The following is a 16285-nucleotide window of genomic DNA, read 5'->3' on the forward strand; positions in this document are numbered from 1 at the left end:
TATTTTCAAGGAACTTTCAATAATGGCCAATGTTTGCTAATAAGTGAAGCCGTAAGAGGCCCTTCCGTCTTCCAAAAGAGTCACTTGGAAAAGGAAGGACAAGGAACAAACCAAAAAGTGATGGGTCTCTATTCCAGCAGAGATAATATATAAAATAACAAAACCTTAGTTTTCATGGTGCTTTTCTAGTTGCTAAGCATTTTCACATATATTATCTTTTACATAATACTTTAATCACTTTTTAATACAAAAGTAAATATAGAAAATCAGAGAAAAAATTAAAAACCACCTATGATCCCAACACCTTGACATAACATATTTATTTTTACATTTTCATTCATATATATATATATATATATATTCTTTTTGTTAAGTGGGATCAGACTGTACACACTAATTTGTTTTCTGTCCTTTTTTTCCCATTAAGTAATCTATGTCATGAACATTTTTGTATCTCCTGCTCTCATGGCATTTAGTAGCTCACTGTGCCATGTGGCACGCTGCCCCGTTGTCTATTTCCCCAGGCCTGTGTGTTAGACTTGATTTCGTAGGCTTTGAGAATCATCACGGCTGAGCTCAGATGATACTTGTCAGGTACAAAGGAGTGCTGAATAGATTCTAAAACATCCCAGCATGATTTCCTCTTTCCAAAATGTGACTGAAAAATACAGTCTTATGCCAGCTTGCTCCCTTATCTCAGCGACAGTTCCTAAAGTGGCATACCTTGAGATGAAACAGGAAGCTCGTTTCTGTTGAATCCGGGCAGCTATGTCACATCAGGTTTCAGTGAGTTAGAAAACATCTCGGTTACTGTTCTAGAAGTCAAAATTATGGGCCAAGAAAACCCCAACTTGATATTTAGCTGATAATGCTTCTCCATCTAAATACTGTTGTTTTCTTTTACAAAGCAACCAAAGGAAATGAAGTCTAGTACTGGAAACAAAGGAAATGAGGTAGGAAATATTTTCTCCAAAAGAATCTTTCTAGGTAATAATCCTATAATGTCTTATTTTTATAAAGCTCTTAAGCTGCCCTTTATATTTTTATATAAAGTCAAATTCATGTTTCTCTAGTTATACATGTAAAGCTCAATAAGTTGCAGACAGTATAAGAAATTTTGTTATTAAAACAGAAAATGCATGTAACACACTCCTAAGAAAATGACTATTAATATTTTGGTTCACATCATTCTAGACTTTTATCTTTTATCTAGACTTTTATACTTTGAAAGTATATATACACATTGTTTCATAACCTGCTTTTTTTTTTATCACATAGCAATGTGAGGTGAACAGCTTTCCATAAACTTAAATACTCTTGGAGAACATGATTTAAAGTGGTTACATTATATTGCTATAATTTCTTTAGTCAGTCCTTTATTATAAAATATCTTAAAATCACTCATTTTCCACAGATAAGAGGTAAGTCTTGAACATCGTGACCCAGTATGTGAAAATCACAAGTGAAAAACAGTTCTATTACTTTATGGTATCAATTACTTTGCTCTTATATTAAAGTTGGCATTTCACTAGATGAATTGATTAAAAGAACAAACTGGTGCAGCCCAAGTGTTCAAGTTTGAGTCAATAAATAATAGAGTGGTCAAATCCTGGATTGGAAGTGGCTTTGGGAATCAGCTATTTAGTTGACCTAGATACTAGAGCATATGTTTATGCCCTACATATTTGGAATTAGAAAACCTGGGTTTGAGTCCATTCTGACAGTGACCAAAAATGTGATCCTTGGCAAATGATCTGATGGAAAAATATTGCATTTTTTTCCTCTGAGAGATCAGAGTAGTAATTCCCAGTGCTCCCTGCTCAGAGGAACTGCATATGTAAGACCACCTACATGATGCAGTTATAAAGCAGTGAGGCTTGTTTCTAGTATGGTTGGTATGGATCCAATCTCCTGGCTTTATAGTCACAGCTCCTATGAGAAATCCCTTTGAATTATTTGGAAGAAAAAAAGCACTTTTTAAATCCAGCCTTCAACTGCAGTCAATCTAGCGCACTCCACAAAACCACAAAGGTCCATCACAACAGGTTTTATGCTCTACATTTTCCCTTCCAAGAATTCTTCATTCCCTTAATCGTGTCTTAAAGATACGATTTGCCAAATATCACAGCCTCACCGAGGATGAGCTAAGCTTTCCTCCCAGGGTAGAACCTTGGCTTAGGGCAGAGCATCAGACAGGTTTCTCAGCCCAGATATCACAGGAGCAAAGCTTTTGAGTTTAAGGATATTCTAATAAACCAAACAAGTAGGAGTTATTCTTCTCACCTTATAGAAATCCATAAAGGTTTTCCAAACTTCCTAGTTGAAACATTAGCTCGTTATAAATAAAAGCCCATTTCTTGATTATCCCTGGAATTTTGGCCAGAGTTGCAAACAATATTTCATGCAGTGACCTCCCTGAATAGTATTTACTAAGTCTGAATAGACTGAGCACAATGCTTCTAAACTCTTCTTAAGGAAAACAAATCAAATGGGAATAAATCTAAATCCCTGAACTCTTTTAGTACCTTGTCATCTTTGTGAATGTAAAATCGAAATCTTTACTTGGGTTTCTCTAGAGACAGAAATCTAAGTAAATCATCTTCTACTATAGAAAAACAACTGCCTACTTATCTCTCTTTGAATTTATTTCCTCTCATTTTCTGATTAATAACAAAATCATATGGTTATATCAGAATGATTTTATTTCTTCCTTTTCTTTTTTTTCCAAGTTTTCTGGAGCTGGATAATTTTATTTTAAGCTATTCTTTGAGCTCCCCCTGTTGACAGAATTTTAATATGACTCCTACGTACATTTAAAACAAACCACAGACTTGAATGCTATTTTACGAGCTACAGGAACAATTGAAAAGTCACACAATATATGACGTGGACTCAGAAGGATGAGCCTGGGGAATCAGGGGCTTGGCTAGGCAGTAGGGGTGACGAAAGGAAAGTCAGGAAAGAGTGGGGGAAGATCTGATGTTAACATGGGCTTCATAAATTAATGGGGCCAGGGATTGAAGTAACCAAACTTTAGGGAGAACAGGAAGCTAGGATGTTATAACCTCATTTTCGAATTTCAAACAGTAGCTGTCGCTTATCGCTTATCTGTGAGCACCTGAAGCAGGAGTTCACAGCCTGATAAGAACTTATTGGACAAATCCTCGTGCGGCATTTACTATATATCGGGCACTGTCTAAGAGCTTCACTGGCATTGATTTACATAGCTCTTGCAGAAGTCTATGAAGTAGATACCGTTAGTGTCATACTTATTTTGGCTAGGGAAACTGAGGCACAGAGTGGTACAGCAAAGATGAGTCAAACCATAGCAGTCTGGCTCCCATGTCCATGCTCTTGGCCGCTGTGCTATGCTCCCTCTGTAGTCATGAAACCTTCCCTTGGAGAGGCTGCCCTAGTTGGCCCTCCTCTTTGACCTCTGCTGCCCCTTTATCTCATCCCAGCCCGCCATTTGCTGAGATTCCTATAAGGGAGATTTTTTTTTTCTTTTTTTTTTAGGTTTATGGTATGAAATTTATTTTTCTGATTCTTTGAAAAGAAAATTTAAACGATATATAATTTTATGCTTCTGTACTTTTATTGTTGCCTAGTAGTACCTAATTTTTCTTTAAATGAAATACATGAGGCAAATAACTTGTGGGAGAAATTTGTTATGGTCTGGCAGCTCAATCTGAATGTTTTTTGTTTTTTGTTTTTTACATCTTTATTGGAGTATAATTGCTTTACAATGGTGTGTTAGTTTCTGCTTTATAACAAAGTGAATCAGTTATACATATACATATGTCCCAATATCTCTTCCCTCTTGCATCTCCCTCCCTCCCACCCTCCCATTCCCACCCCTCTAGGTGGTCACAAAGCACCGATAAGGGAGATCTTTGCAGGTTTGCGAACAGCATCTCATCCTTTCCTCTCTGTTCCAGCTGCTGCTGTCGTTGTCCTCACTTTACCCACCTGCTCAGAAATCACATAGTTACCTCGCACTGGAATCCTTACGAAGGGTAGAAGGAATTTAAACTAATGCTTCCTGAGAAAACGTTGACTTCTCCCTTATCTCCTGCGTGCATCGGTGTGGTGGTGGAAACAGCACTGCCCACAGCTCTGCCTCTTACAGGCAGCTGACCTTGCGCTAGCTGTTTTACCTCACTAACTCCTTAACTATAAAGTTTCATGTTAACCTGCACTTCATAGAGCTGTTGTGAGGACCACACGAGATGGCGTGTGTGAGAGTCAATTGCCGTGTGCTGTGCGGCTGTCTGCCATGGGCTTCCTGATCAGCCCTCCAGGCTGCCCCCTCTATAAAGAGCAGGTGGGGAAATGGCTCTAAAGGTGGTACCTGGCCTAGGATAAACCACTAATCCTTATCCTTCCTCTTCTGCCCACCTGCTAGGTGCTCTGCTGGAAACATTCCCTTTCAAGGGCCAGTGAGCATGGCTTTCTGGCTCCAGGTCCATGCAACCTCAGACCACCCCATATATAGGCCCCTTTTACAGGACTGCACATCTACCTGCTGCCCACCGCATCACCACACCCCACAGCTTAGGGTCCCTCAGTTCTATGTTTGTGGTTGTGAGAGCTTAGACTGAATACTCATTAAATGATCACAGACACACCATGACAGTTTCCCCAGGATTGCCAATCCAAACCTCCTTAGAATTGCAGCACCCCTTGTCTGTTTGACTCTGAGATTAGCCAGGAAGAGGTGACCTGTCAGGATGTGCATGGGCGCCTGGCTGTAGCATTGGGTGAAGGGAGGATGTTGACGTTGCCCTAGACTCATGTTGTCCCCAGAAGGCCAGGGAGAACAATGGCGCCACCTCCTTGGTTGGGGGCTGGTGAAGGGTGGAGCTCTGGGTCCCCCACCCCTGTTTCAATCAGTCAGCTCTATTTTAAATATTTTACAGATTGGGACCCAGGTGGGAAATTTACTTTTAAGAACATGTTCCAGGGTTCAAAAAGATTTGAAAACTGTTGGACTAGTCAATCTCTAAGTTCCTTTGACTGAGATTCTGTAATCCTCAGAAGTACAACAGAGGGTAGGGTCATTTTTTTCAGAATGAATTTGATTTTGAGAATCTGCTTGGAAATGAGGAATCTGTAGACATGCTATCTACAGATTCCCAGGAAGCAACCTTTCCCAGACGTCCTTAGAGCCAGCTAGAGAGTGATTGTTGAAGTGCAGAAATTGTTTGAACAGGGAGGCTGGAATTGCAGTGTCTCGAGTTTGCTCTGTCAGTAGGCTTTAACTGATAAATGACAGTTTTAGTCACAGACTGAGGTGTTAAGTAATTTTGTTTATGTGGTGGAAAGTCATGAAACACAAAGAAGCTATTAGTAAAGCCTGGGTGACTTGAGTTTCGTTTAACAAAATAGCCAGACAAATGTTCTTTCAAGGTTCAGTGTTCTCAAACACAGAGCCACCACTCACACTCCAACTAGCTTGAGCATTTTCACAGGAAGTTGATTTCCTTCTGAACTAGTTTAAGTAGTTGCAATGCTTTCTTAAGACAAACATTGGTACCAGAATAACACTAAAAATGTAGACTTTTTCTGCAACACCCTCCATACAATCCCCTTACATTATGGGCTGATAATTTGTTGTCACTTTACATTCATTTCCTATGATTCTGTGACTAAGGTCTGTCTCTCATGTGACTGTACCATTATTTCCCCTCTTACTGTTTCCCAGCATCTAGGCCAGTGGTCTCCACATGACAGGGACTCAACAAATACTCATTAAGCAAATGGATTATTGCAGTCGTTTTCTATTCCACATAGTTTTCCATGTGCGGCATTATCATAGAGTATGGCTTGTTAAGAGACGAGCAAGATAAACAATAAGGTCCTACTGTATAGCATAGGAAACTGTATTCAATATCTTGTAATAAACCATAATGGAAAAGAATATGAAAGAGAATATGTATATATATGTATTACTGGATCACTTTGCTATACACCAGAAACTAACACAACATTGTAAATTAGCTACACTTCAATTAAAAAAATACTAAAAAATAAAAAAGACGAGCAAGAAATTTAGATGAAAATCATCCTTATCCCAGTCATATTTTCTTAACAGAGGTTGTCTTTCAAGTCAAAATCCAAAAGCCATAGCCACTCGTTAACATATTCTAGGTTTTCAGGGTGTGCTGTTAGACACTGAGCAGAGGTAACATAAAAGAATATGGTGACATCTATACCTACCTTTCATCAGTTTGTGTATTTTTTTCCAGGCAGAGCCCTGGTCAGGTTGTTCAGCCAGTTTTCCAATTCCTTAGCAGATTATCCAGTGGGTACAATACAGTCAATCCAGTTATAATATCAATGTCATATAATATAAATATCATAAATATGGATATTTTAAATCTCTAACCATCTCAGATGGTTAAAATGGCTTTAATACAGACATTAATGGTACATCTTATCTATGATATTTTGCCAGCGTGTAAGGAATGGACTCTGGGAACGTGAGATTGAATAGTGTCTCTGGCTTGGACTGCTCTGATAAAATAATAAAGACTGTGATTGATGCCATTCAAGCTTTGAAAATTAATGACACTCTCTTCTGTCAGAACTGCTTGTCTCCAGTCATGTGTATTGTCCGTCAGCTTCCTTGTTGGATTTCATTCTAAATGTGCCTCACAGTTGCATCAGGGGTTTTAAGTAAACATTAGAAATTAGTTTGAATCACTGAGAAAACCTCTCACCACCCACATTACAGTTTAATAAAGTAATATTTAACGTACAAAGTCTTCTTCCAAAGTTAATGGACAACCCCGTGTGTCATTGCTCTGTCTGTGGAGTCCTGCCATTTGGACAGTGAGCACACAACTGCCATAACCCAAATATCTGAGGGAATTATCCATAATGAATTATCTTATATATATATGTACACATTTAATCATATAAATTAAACAATAGAGGCTAGAATGGGGGAGGGATAGGACTCAGAAGGCTCCCTTTGGCTGCCCTCCAGCTGTGGCCCTCCCTACAGAGAAAGATGTCTGAGCGGTCGAAGCTATGTGCTCACCCAGAATTCCCAGCTGCAGAATTCCCAGCCCCAAAGACCTCAAGCCCACTTCCAGGGCTTGTACAGACCTCTTCCCCAGGTATGCTCTTTCAAGCACAGATGACACCATCAATGCAAACATTGCTAGGCACAAGGAGAGACCTAGGGGCCACACTAGTCCAAGAAAGCCCCTCCCAGAGGTGGAAGAGAGGGGGATGGGCCACGGTCCAGGATGGCCACGCTCTCCCCAGGCCAGCATGTTTGTGGCACTTTGAGGAGTTAAAACCTGGCCAGTTAGGTCAGGTGAAAGCTTAGCTGTCAAGGCAGGAGACGAGACCATATTTTAACAGTTTGATCACTTGCTTTGTAACAGCTAAATAGTTAGACATACGGTATGTGGTCTCCATCTGTGTGCTTGCCTCAGGCTTCTAAATGTGCTGCCCAGGCTCGTGTCCCGTCCACCACTGAACTCAGTGAGAATGGGAGCACCCCCCACCCCCCACCCCGTTAGTGAACGTGGACTTGTGGATTCTTCATTTGTCTCAGTGCTTTGCATAGCGTAAACACTTCCTCCCCGTAGGGCAGTGGGATTTTTCTGTTGTTTAAAAAAATGTGGTTTTTGTTCACCTTGGTGCCTGAACATAGCCAACTACTTCACGTCATGCTCAATCAAAGGAAGAGCAATTTATTTATTTCAACATGTAAGGGGATGTCAGGGGAGGGGGCTGGCTGTTTGGCGTGTTTGGAGTAATTTTAGGGGTGGTCTAAGGGAATTTTCAAGAGGAATTTTCAGGATCATAACTTTCTACTAATCCAGTAAGAAGCAATCTCACCAGGTCAGTCTAAGTTACTCCAGGCAGAATAAGGTACCACAATGATCTAACCCAAGAGAGAGAGGAGTTTTTAATTTTCTATTTCCTTCTCAGGAACAAATTCTATTTTAATGTGCCTCATTATCACCAAAGTCTTCCCCCATGTAGTTGTTTTTCATATCATCATATTAGAACTATTTTTATTTTTTGAAATTTAATGCCGATGGATTCCAGCTTATTATCAACATATATTCAGCGGTAGATGTCCCTTTCCCTCAGGGCTGACTCAGCCACCCCCAACTGCACACTGACTTTTCTAACCTAGATAATTCCACTTCTGTTCATATGTTCCCCCAGGGCTTATTTTTAAAATCGTTTTGGCTTTCTGTATCATCTGTAAATTTTCCACATCCCTTTTGAGACGAAACACAATGTGGATACATCGCATTGAGAATAACTGCCTCATAAATTCCACCCGGGGTTTTTGTTAAAATGCAGAATCTGGTTCAGTAGGCCTGGGATGAGGCCAGAAATCCTGTTTTTCTAACAAGCTTTTAGATGATGACAGTACTGCTGGTCCTGGGCACATAGCAAGTTGCTGTCAGATTTCATCATGGAAAAACAGCAATTTCTGTCCCACTCCTTCCCACTCCAAACCCACTCCCCAGAGATGACCATTTTTTGAGCTATAAATATCATGCTAATATCATACTGTTACTTCCTGATTTTTTTATTTTATACACTTAACTCCTGAATTATTTCTATAAAAGATTAAGCTGTGGCTCTCTCTCTCTTTTTAAACTTTTTATTTTACATTGGAGAATAGTTGATTAACAATGTTGTGTTAGTTTCGGGTGTACAGCAAAGTGATTCAGTTATACATATAAATGTATCTATTCTTTCTCAAGTTCTTTTCCCATTTAGTTGTTACATAATTTTGAGCAGAGTTCGCTGCACTATACAGTAGTACCTTGATGGTTACCCATTTTAAATTAAGCTATGGCTCTCTTATACCAGCTCTTCATACATATTAATTTCACCCATCTTCACAATATTATCATATACTGTGTTTTGGTTAGTTAATATATTCAGTGTTTACATTACTATGATTATATAAAAATTGTTAACAGCTGAACCATATAACATAGTATGATTGTATTTCCATTCTTGTATTATTTTAGTTTTCCCTGGATTTATTAGTTGCCTCAGATTTTTTATTTAATCAGTTTATTTTATGTAACTGTTACTAATGTAGCCCCAAACTTTCCTTCAGAACTTGAAAGGTCCTTAAAATATAGTCATACAAGTCCATCTGAATTTCTGTCTTTTTCTTTCTTTTTGGCAACATCCCTCTGGGAACCCTCCATCTCTTGCTCCAATCTGGGCCGATTGCCCTCTGATCCTGTTGCACAATCGTGTTTTGTTTTTTTGTTTTCTGGTTTTTATAAACTTACTCTCACCATCATCCTGGGGAATGAGTGCATCTCCTACTTTATTAGGTATTGAGACATTATTCTCAAAAAGCGATTGTACCAACTCCCATTAGAATGTATAAGAGTTACCATTGGGTTATGCCTTTGATAGTTCCTCTACTCCATTTCCTCTGTTCTCTTTCTGGATCTTCTGTTTGTTGTTTTGAGTTTGTTATTCTTTATTTGTTATCTTTTCTATCCTATTTTTTATTTCTTTGGGGGTTTTTTGTTTTTTTGTTTTTACTTTCTGGGACATTTCCTCAGCCCTACTTTCAGCTCTTCTATTGTTTTGTCTATTTCTCTTATTATATTTTTAATTGTTCATCATTCTTTTCTGAATGTTCCTTTTGGTAGTATACTATTCTCCTTTCATGGATGTAATGTATTGGTTACATCTGTAAGGATGTAACATCTGAAGTCTTTTAAACATCTTTAAGAACTTTTTAATGAACAAAATGTATATGTATATACAACTATATACTAAAGTATATAGAGAAATACAATGAACCTTCATTTTTACATCACCCAGCTTCAACAATAATTAACATTTTCCCTGTCTTAGTTAATCTATTTTCCCCATAAACACACACATTTTTCCTGGAGTACTTAAATTCCAGATAGTATAGCATCTTACTCATTGATATTTTGGTAGGTATCTCTTATCTAGAAGATAAACTTTTTAAAAACCTAACCACAATACACTTATCACAAAAAAAACGAAAATAGCATTTACTTAAAATCTTTCCTTAATAAAACTCCATTATTTGTTCAAATTTCTCCACTATCTTGAAAAGATCTTCTTACAGCTGGTTTGTACAAATCAGTATCCAAGCAATGTTCACCCATTACAGTGGTTGATTTGCCCCTTTCCTATGCCATTTATTTGTTGAGCTAATGTATAAAACTGAGCCTGATATACTTTTTTTATTATAATATTTTTTATTATAGTTTTTTTAAACTTTTCATTTGCTTTTTGCATTCTCTCTTTTTTTCTGAGTTCTTGGTTGTTGATTTTTGTATCTGCATTTCATGTGAGAGGCTTTGTCAAATGTTGGATGACCATTAGTTTACTGTTTAAGAGCACTAAAAAACTGGAAGTTCTGTGTGCATGGTAGGGATTTAGACTTAAGAGTGATTATTAGGACCTGGCTGTCTCACTGGGGGGTCCCTAAAGGTAGTATCTGTAAGTTGTTTCTCCCTTGGTCTGGTTATCTCCCGGATATCTCTCCTGGAGGTGTCAAGCAGAGACAGGGGCATGGGCTTCCCCTAGATTTGGCAGGATCCTCCCACACAGTACCTCACCCTGCCCTCATCTTGGCCTTGTATCCAAAATGCAGAGAGCCTCTCTAGTTCCTCTGATACATCCGCTCCAGAGAGTAAACTTCCTGTCTCCCACCAGTGTCGGGGAATGTTGGGAACCTCGTTGCAAAGGGCTGGGGCTAGTAACTGCTCCTCCTGTTCAGCCCTCACTCCAGACTCAGGGGGCCCAGTGTTTCCAACCCCTGGTTCTGAGACACACTACCCCTACTGCCACCCTCGCTCCACACTCCCCTACCTCTCATTTTGAGACCTAGATTACAGCTTTATTTTCCTGGAAAGTAAATAAAACCCTAGCTATTACTTTACCGAAGTTTCTGGAAGGAGCTGGGGAAAGTACACGTTTTACACCTACCATGTTTAACCAGAAGGAAATCTTGCTTTTTTAAAAAAAACAAATCCATTATGACATTGACTTGTTTCTTTTATAGCTACACACATATGGCTTGCTTTTATTAATGGTTGGTAAGTCAAAAGGGCTAACTTCCAAAATTAAAAATAAGGAAAAACTTGTCTGAATTCAACTGATGAAAATATACTGGAATTGTAAAAACTAGAAATTATATTGTTTTGGGGACTTAAAATCATTCTGTTTGTGGAAATGAAGATTTCTCAAACTCTGTATATACTTTAAATAACCTTTTAAATAATAAGAAGGAATGTTCCATAATAGGAGGTGTTTGAGGGTATTTACTTTAAGAATTTACTAATGTTTATAAAAGCATGCCTAATAATAGATAACAACTATGTATTTGTAAGATAGCAATTTCTTTCTCCCCTTAGGGCTGTCACATGGTGACTGAGGAGCTTCATTCCATAACATTTGAGACACAGATCTGCCTCTACGGCCTCACCATAGATTTGGAGGTAGGTATTTCAAGGAATATCTACTATTTACTAGTAACATTTTCAGGAATTGGTCATCATTTGAAGATGAAAGCTCAGTATTTTCTAGGTTTTAGTACATTCCTTATTCATCATTTTTGTTTTAATTTAGGAAATCAGTATGTCAAATATTCACTGATTCGTCAACATATATTATTCTGGTTAAATATAAATGATAAAATCTCACAGTCATTATAATTCAAGACTTATTGAATAATTTGTTGCCCAGACTGTTTTTTTGTCTGTTTGTTTTCTGGGATTCCCTGAGTCATGGATACTCAGAGGAAAGCCTAAAGAGAAATAAGTATACTTGAACCATGTCATGTATGATATATTTTCAAAATTTTAACGTGTACGTAAAAATCCCTCAGAAGAAAGGTTTTTATAGTATAATGAGCAAAGACCAATGATAGGAACATTAACGGTACATTGTTTTGATCCTCTTGTAACTGTTACTATTGAACTCAAAAAAGGAATAAGGAAACTGGGGATTAAGTTGAACATGATTGACAATGAGCTCTTGAAGGCAGGACATTACACCTTTATCCCTCCATTACCTGTACCTAGCACAATGCCTAGCACATAATAGATGCTCAACATTTGTTGAATAAATGAATGAGCGCATGAATGAACAAACGCAATTTCACATGATTGAATATGGTCCTATTTGTAGGATATGTTTTTTTAGAGTTCTGCCTTTGCTCTTTTATCTTAACGAATGTAAACATGTTTATAAAATTTTCCATGGATTCTTTCCTCATCTCTTTTCCTTAAATGTCTGTTTCCATGAGCTATTAAGTTCCGCAGGTGGGTATTTCACTGTCTACAAGCAACCTAACTAACCTCCGTTAATGGGAAGGGACTAATGTAAGTTGGTTAGAGTCCCACACTAGTCTGTGAAGCCTGTTTATTCTGTAAGGTTGAAAACTTCAGCACGAAAGTACTAAGTTGGGTGCCATGACAACAGATGAGGCAGCTCTATCTCCCATAATGCTTTGTTTTCCAAGATCGCTTGCCTCTCCATCTTCTACAATTAAAACTCCCATATCTGATACTGACATTAATTAGATGTTAGATCATAATTTGAATATATTAATCCGTTCCAGAGATAAGTTTTAAATTAGATTCTTAATATAATTTATTAAGAGGAAATTTGCTAAGTCAATACAAGCTCTAATTAGTTACATTTTAGGCAGTACATGACATAAGAAAGTAAAAATACCTCCACAATGTCAAGGAAGATATTGGAGCTGACTGACCAAGCACTCTGAGAGGATTCCTATTTGTATAGCTCCTTTCCTCCCTGTACCTTGACTCATATATGCTCAGAAGGTTCCAGTGCCTTCATGAATCATTTTAGTGACCAAGGCAGTATAGACACCACTGCCTTGGAGGAGTGGGGTTGGCTTGAGATGACCCTTTAGGGAAGAGGGCCAAGTGTAAAATCAGTGTAAGGTACTACTACCTGTAATAACTGTGCTATTTTTCTTTTTAACCAGACCTGCTCATTACCTGTGGTGATGATTTCCAATGTCAGTCAGTTACCTAACGCTTGGGCATCCATCATTTGGTACAACGTGTCAACCAATGATTCCCAGGTACAGTCTCTTTCTATTCCTGTTTCTCCTCCTTTAATTCTATTTGATTTTTTTTATTGTTAACAAAACCCATCTGCCCCAAAAGATGTGTGTGTGTGTATGTGTGTGTGTGTGTGTGTATAAATTTTGACATGTCTTTGTGGATTGTTTATTCCAAAATTCCAATATATTCAGTTGTATGATTCCTCCCTCATGTCATATTTAAAGTAATATGTTCTGATGTACTTGGACCCTGAGAGAGTTCTGGCTAGCAGAAGTGACAGACAGGTATTCTTTATTTCTGACAGTCTGGTCAGCTCCCAACTCTGTACATCACAGAGAGTTCTAGGGCCATCCTGTGGCTCTGTTAACTAGGCTCTGGGGAGACTCCTCTCTCCAGAATTTGATGTCCGACTGTTGTGTTTACCTCCTCAACTACTTCTGGCCACACCTTATCCACACAGGCTCTTCCACAAAGGTAGAGAATTGGTTTCAAATAAGTGACTAGAATATTCATCAATCTCGCCTAACGACACTATACAAATTTTCAAGTTGATTATAGATTTAATCCATTCTGGGCTCAAATTGGGTTTTAATGCCATCTGGTGGTTATTTAAGATATGGAAGAAAAATTGGCCTCAAGTTTCAAAGCAAGCAGAGAATAGAAGCTCTTCTTAAAAGAAGGCCAAGGAAGGGTGTGGCAAAAAAGATGAGTCAGCATTTCCCCTTGCTCCCTCTTACAAAACCCCAGTGTGTTGTCCTGGCAACCACCAAGGTCTAGAGAAAATAGGTCAGATGTAAATATTTCTTCTTGATTCAAAGCAAGTGTTTCTTCCAAAGGGAAGAATTCTTTTACCTCAGGTCCTAGCAATAGGAATAGTCATGATGAGTCAGCTCCAAGTTCCTCCCCTTTTGTTTTAATGTGCCTAATAAGGAAACAGCATGGAAAATGACTCAGCCCTGTTCCTTCTCATCTTCTGGTGCCCCGGCCTCTGAGGGAGATTAACTGCAGAGAGGAACGCTGTACAGAGTGCCCTGTGCCTTACTTCCTCTCGGCCTGCAGTGAGAACAGAACTCACTAGAAAAGTTACCTGGTCTGTAAAGCCAAGAACAGCCAACACTTCTGAGATTTAACGTCATTCCCCATTAGGAGCTACACATTTGGAGTTTTTCATCCAATTCCAGGATGTAGGAAGGAAGATGGGATACTCTGTCCTCCAGCCTCAGAGTGCAGTGCTGCTACACTTAGCTTTCTTCAGCATCCTTCTTCTATAAGAAAGCCACCAAAGTTGTCACACTAACCGTCTCAGATTCTGCTCTAGTCTTGGATGAGGAATCTGGAGATGTATTTCATATACAGCTCCTAACACATAAATGCACAGCCTACATACAGAGTTCAGCAGAACAAGGAACTCTGGTTTCTCTTCCTAACTCTATTCTGCTTCAAAACCTAAGCTCCTAGACCTTGATTATGTTCTATGCTTTTTGGTCATTTGTCCAGACATAATCCTTAGGTTCAAGGAAAACTGCCCCTCTAGAAATTCTTTCTCTCCATTCCTCTCCTACCTATTTCTCACTCCTTCTTGGATGCTGTGTCCTCTTTTATTGCCACCTTCTGAAGTCTCTTGAATTGGTTCCTTTTCTTGCTGCCCAGCTTAGTTCAGGTTCGCCAAAGGCCTTCTCCCCATACTGCAATGGATTTCTTAATTCCTCCCCCCACCCTTCCTTTCTTAAAACATCTTTCTCGGCTTTAACACCTTCTGCTTTCCAGTAATCTGAGGTGAAGCCTTCTGTTCCACCACTGTTGACCCATTTTCTGGTACAAACAATCTTACTTGCAGTTGATCATACCAAAGATCCTCTTGTCTAGAGCAAAATAAGAAAAGACTATAGTCCTATCCATAAAACAGGAGTCCCAGGTTAATTATGATTCATATTGTAGGGTCCCCTTCCTTAGCCTGGGACTTAACTGTCTTTCTGCTTTGGGATGCTTTGTCTGGTCAAGGTATAACTTGTACCAATCCATGATAAACCAATTAAATAACATGATATAGGTCTTGTTTAAGATTAATATTATTTCAGAAGAGAGTATTTGTCTAACTTGTTGAACAGTGTGTTGTCAGTACTTGGTTGATAGACTATAGTCTAGGGAAAGTTAAAGAGCTACACAGTGATTCTTTCAAGGATAAGATAGAGCCATATATCATATTAGACTCAAAGAACAAGGGACTCTTTAGGAAAAGGCAAAATCAGTCTTACTATAAAAGCACAATAGAGATGAGACAATAGTTCTGTACTATTAACTTAGGCTGGCCTAAGGAGTTTAAATCAGGAATCCTATGTGTTGAACTACAGTGTGTTCAATGTGATTAATACATATAATCATCACTACAACTCTGTTTCAGAACTTGGTTTTCTTTAATAACCCTCCGTCTGCCACTTTGAGTCAACTCCTGGAAGTGATGAGCTGGCAGTTTTCATCATATGTTGGCCGAGGCCTGAACTCAGATCAACTCAATATGCTGGTCGAAAAACTTACAGGTAAGATCTGGTAGATGTGGAGGACTTGCCCCTGTTTTTGGTACTCAACCGTTCTGAAGAATGAGGGTGATATTACTATTAATAATAATAATGATCATCACAATTTATTGAGTGCCTACTACATCGCTGGGCATAGGGCTAAATGCTATAGTATCTTTCTCACAAAATTTCCGTAAGGCAGAATATTGAGGATAATTCTTCATTCTATCCATTTTATACATGGGGATACTTAAGTTCAGAGGTTAAGTGACTTGCCACAGCTAGTACGTACTAGAGCCAAGATGCAGGCCAGGGCTGTCCAGTTGTAAAGCCCCTTCCTTTCCACTCCACACTCCAGCCTCCAGGGTGTTCTTATGCCATTTCCACTGAATGTACTGTGAAGCCTTAATGGTGCCTTGATCTTCATATTAATATTGCAATGGTCATTAACCAACTGGAAAACAGCTGATCCCAGGATCAGGAAATTTATTATAAATTTAAAACTATCCAGGTAATACTTAATTCTTCATATCGAGAAAATTTCCGTTTTGACCGATATTTCTAAAGTTTGCAAAATAGTCACTGGTGCTCCATGTAGTGACTACAGTGTAAGCTTTTTATAAAAGAATTTTAAAAGATGTGTATATTTTGACAAGTATGGAGTGAACACATTTGGCA

The 16285-nt window shown here is 38.6% G+C and overlaps 1 protein-coding gene across 1 annotated transcript in view; it reads left to right on the forward strand.

The window, feature by feature from the left end:
• STAT4 (signal transducer and activator of transcription 4) overlaps window positions 1-16285 on the forward strand; it is a 93481-nt gene that overhangs the window by 70244 nt on the left and 6952 nt on the right. The window contains exons 14-17 of the mRNA XM_032638413.1: window positions 909-953; window positions 11409-11492; window positions 13010-13108; window positions 15493-15628. Coding sequence (XP_032494304.1) covers window positions 909-953; window positions 11409-11492; window positions 13010-13108; window positions 15493-15628 — 364 coding nt within the window. The remainder of the gene's footprint in view (window positions 1-908; window positions 954-11408; window positions 11493-13009; window positions 13109-15492; window positions 15629-16285) is intronic.

The sequence above is a fragment of the Phocoena sinus genome, chromosome 7, assembly GCF_008692025.1.
Source record: "Phocoena sinus isolate mPhoSin1 chromosome 7, mPhoSin1.pri, whole genome shotgun sequence".
Classification (NCBI taxonomy): domain Eukaryota; kingdom Metazoa; phylum Chordata; class Mammalia; order Artiodactyla; family Phocoenidae; genus Phocoena; species Phocoena sinus.